Here is a 3,653-nt window from a genome sequence, read left to right as displayed (position 1 = left end):
TTTTTTTTTTTTTTTTTTTTTTTTTTTTTTTTTTTTTTTTTTTTTTTTTCTTTCTGTCTCTCTTTATCTTTCCTTTTTGTCTCTTTCTTTTTCTTTTTTCCTTTTTTCTTTTTTTTTATTTTTTTATTTTTTTATTTTTTTCTTTATATCTCTAGTTCTGCCTAAAGTAAAACAAACAAACAAACAAATATATTTATTTCGTTTTATTTATTATATTTATACAAATAAATAAATAAATATATTTATTTTATTTTATTTTATTTTATTTATTTATTTATTTATTTTGTTATTTAGGTGGCGTTCCCTTTGTTTGTTTTCTTTGTTTTCCTCCGTCTCTATAAATAAAAAAATAAATAAAATAAATAAATAAATAAATAAATAAATAAATAAATAAATAAGATAAATAAATGAAACAAAGTAGACAATAACAACCCAAATAAATAAATAAATAAACAAAACAAATATATTTATTTTATTTTATTTGTTTTATTTATTTGTTTAGGTTGCGGATAGACCTGCCTTGACCCCCTGCGGGCACTTTGGTTGTTCTGTGTGTTTTTTGCTGTCTTTATAAACAACAAAACAAATAAATAAAATAAACAAATAAAACAAACAAATAAATAAAATAAATAAATAAATAAATAAATATATTTTGTTTATTTGTTTGTTTAGGTTGCGGATAGACCTGCATTGACCCCTTGCGGGCACTTTGGTTGTTCTGTGTGTTTTTTGTTGTCTATACACCTGAGGTCTCGCTGCCCTTTATGTAATTCTTTTATAGCGACAACAAAGCTGCTGCAGCCGCTGCTGTCTGCTGCGGTGCTGCAGCAGCTGCAGCAGATGCAGCAGCAGCAGCAGCAGATGCTGCAGCAGCAGCAGCAGCAGCAGATACAGCAGCAGCAGCTACAGCTGCTGCAGCAGCAGGCAGAAGAACGGGAGGAGAGAGAATACGGAGAAGAGAGTAGCGACCAACTGCAGCAGCAGCATCAGCAGCAGCAGCAGCAACTGCAGCAGCAGCAGCAGCAGCAACTGCAGCAGCAGCAGCAGCAGCAGCAGGATATCGAGGATGAGGAGGAGCTGCTGCTGCAGCACCAGCAGCAAAACGCAGACGATGAGCTGATGCAGCAGCTGCCGCTGCTGCTGCCGGGCTGTAAAGCCATGCTGAGGCAGCTGGATCTCATCGACACAGACAAAGAGCAGCAGCAGCAGCAGCAGCAGCAGCAGCAGCAACAGCAGCAGCAGCAGCAGCAGCAGCAGCAGGATCCACTGGCAGAAGAAGTTGATGGTCTCCGTCCCTTTTGTCTTTCAGATATACAAACAGCAAAAGGAGCAGCTCTGCTGCAGCGTCTTATTGACCAGCAGCAGCAGCAGCACAGCAGCAGCAGCAGCAGCAACAGCAGCAGCAGCAGCAGCAGCAGCAGCAGCAGCAGCAAGATTGAGCATTTCTACGATCGTTTTTATAACATAGATTTGAAGCAGCTGGGGCGACGGGCAGCCCCCAAGGCGCAGCAATCTGGCCCTCGCTCAGCAGCAGCAGCAGCAGCAGCAGCACCAGCAGCAGCAGCAGCAGCAGGAGCAGCACCAGCAGCAGCAGCAGCAGCAGCAGCAGATGCAGGCTGGTTCTGGTCCTTCTGGGGCTGCAGGCCCTTCGGCGTTGAGCTGCTGCAGCGCGCAGCTATTTACAGCCGTCTACTCGTCCGCTGCAGTGCATGCAACAAGGTTGTTCCTGCTGCCAGGTCTGCTGCTGCTGCTGCTGCTGCTGCTGCTGCTGCTCCTGCTGCTGCTGCTCCTCCTCCTCCTCCTGCTGCTGGTGCTGCTGCTCCTGCTGCTGCTGCTGGTGGTGCTGGTGCTGGTGTTGTTGTTGGTGTTAGTGGTGTTGGTTTGTTGTTGCTGGTGCTACTAGGGCTCTTGCTGTTGCTGCTGCTGCTGCTGCTGCTGTTGTTGCTGCTGTTGCTGCTGCTGCTGCTGCTGCTGCTGCTGTTGCTGCTGCTGTTTGAATGCACTACATCTGTGGGCAGAACAAAAAGAGGGCAATCTACAGACATCCATCGCTTCTGCCGCTGCCGCTGCTGCTGCTGCTGCTGCTGCTGCTGCTGTTGCTGTTGCTGCTGCTGCTGCTGCTGCTGCTGTGTTGCAGGCTTGCGCAGCACCAGCAGCAGCAGTGTGAGTACTGGCTGTGCCGCTTTGCCTGCTTCGGCTGCCCCTTTCTGCTGCTGAGGAGAGACGAGCTGCTGCAGCAGAAGCGCATGCAGGTGGAAAGACAAACAGCAGCAGCAAATAGGCTGCTGCTGCTGCTTCGAGATAAAAATAGAAAAGCACTACAGAATGCTGCTGCTGCTGCTGCTGCTGATAATGATGCTGATGAAGATGTTGCTGCTGATGCTGCTGATGCAGCTGCTGCTGCTGCTGCAGCAGCAGCAGCAGAACGCAGTGCGCATCTACCCGCAGCTACGAGTTCCAGCTGCGACAGCAGCAGCAGCAGCAGCAGCAGCAGCAGCAGCGTATACATTCCTCCAGTAAGAAAGCTGCGTGCTCCTGCTGCAGCAGCATCTGCTGCAGCAGGTGCTGCTGCTGCTGCTGCTGCTGCTGCTGTAGAAGCTGTTGAGATGGAGTTGGTTGTGCTGCTGGAGCGCCTAGAGCAGGAGAGCGAGGTGCTGCAGCAGCAGATACGGCAGGCGCAGCAGCAGCAGCAGCTGCTGCTGCAGCAGCACGAAAACGCATGCAGCAGGAGACTCGTTAAGTGCGGCTGCTGTCTTCGTTATATAACCCTCGAGCATGCGCATGCGCTGCAGCCCTGGATGGAGCCAGCAGCAGACCAGCAGCAGCAGCAGCAGCAGCAGCAGCTGAAGCAGCAGCTGCTGCAGCAGCAGCAGCAGCTGCTGTTGCAGCAGCAGCAGCAGCAGCAGTTGCTGCAGTTGCAGCAGTTGCAGCAGCAGCAGCAGCAGGGGATTGGTTATTATCTAGGGGGAGATGAAACGGAAGACAGCAGCAGCAGCAGCAGCAGCAGCAGCAGCAGCAGATACAGCAGTCCTGATTCTGCTGCTTTTGTTGCTTCTGCTGCTGCAGCAGCAGCAGAAGAAACAGCAGGAGCAACAGCAGCAGCAGGAGAAGCAGCAACCGCATCCCCACGACGAGCAGCAGCAGCAGCAGCAGCAGCAGCAGCAGCAACAGCAGCAGACCGAGCAGCAAGGCGCATGCGCTATTTCCCCGTTGCTGATGCTCTTGGGGGTTCTTCTTTGTTTGCTGCTGCTGCTGATGTTGCTGCTGCTGTTTCTCCTGAGCTGCAGCAGAGCCTATTCAGCCCCTTCGCCCCAGCTCTCCCCTCTATAGGTACACAAACCCTAAACCCTAAACCCTAAACCCTAAACCCTAGGAGGGTTCTTTTGAGGGTTTAAGCGGCTCAGGATATCTAGGGTTTAGGGTTTAGGGTTTAGGGTTTAGGGTTTAGTGGGGGTTGTGTTTTCCTTCTTATAAATGTTTCACCTAGTGAAGCTGTTTAGGGTTTAGGGTTTTCTAGGGTTTAGGGTTTAGGGTTTTCTAGGGTTTAGGGTTTAGGGTTTAGGGTTTAGGGTTTGTGTGTGCAGCTGAGAGAGAGAGAGAATTAGAACAGCGGGTGGAGGAGGAAGGGTTTAGCGTTTCTCTATTCCAGTGCG

At 49.4% G+C, this 3,653-nt stretch overlaps 1 protein-coding gene across 1 annotated transcript in view; it reads left to right on the top strand.

The window, feature by feature from the left end:
* The window catches only part of EMH_0060600 (uncharacterized protein), a gene marked incomplete at both ends in the record, with an annotated part of 5,398 nt that overhangs the window by 1,092 nt on the left and 653 nt on the right, over positions 1 to 3,653 (top strand). The window contains 3 exons of the mRNA XM_013497812.1: positions 829 to 1,736; positions 2,138 to 3,330; positions 3,585 to 3,648. Of these exons, the coding sequence (XP_013353266.1) occupies positions 829 to 1,736; positions 2,138 to 3,330; positions 3,585 to 3,648 (2,165 nt within the window). The remainder of the gene's footprint in view (positions 1 to 828; positions 1,737 to 2,137; positions 3,331 to 3,584; positions 3,649 to 3,653) is intronic.

The sequence above is a fragment of the Eimeria mitis genome, genomic scaffold, assembly GCF_000499745.2.
Source record: "Eimeria mitis Houghton genomic scaffold, Emh_scaff2946, whole genome shotgun sequence".
NCBI lineage: Eukaryota > Apicomplexa > Conoidasida > Eucoccidiorida > Eimeriidae > Eimeria > Eimeria mitis.
The sequence above is the reverse complement of the archived record's forward strand: the minus strand, read 5'-3'. Positions and strand labels throughout refer to the sequence as shown.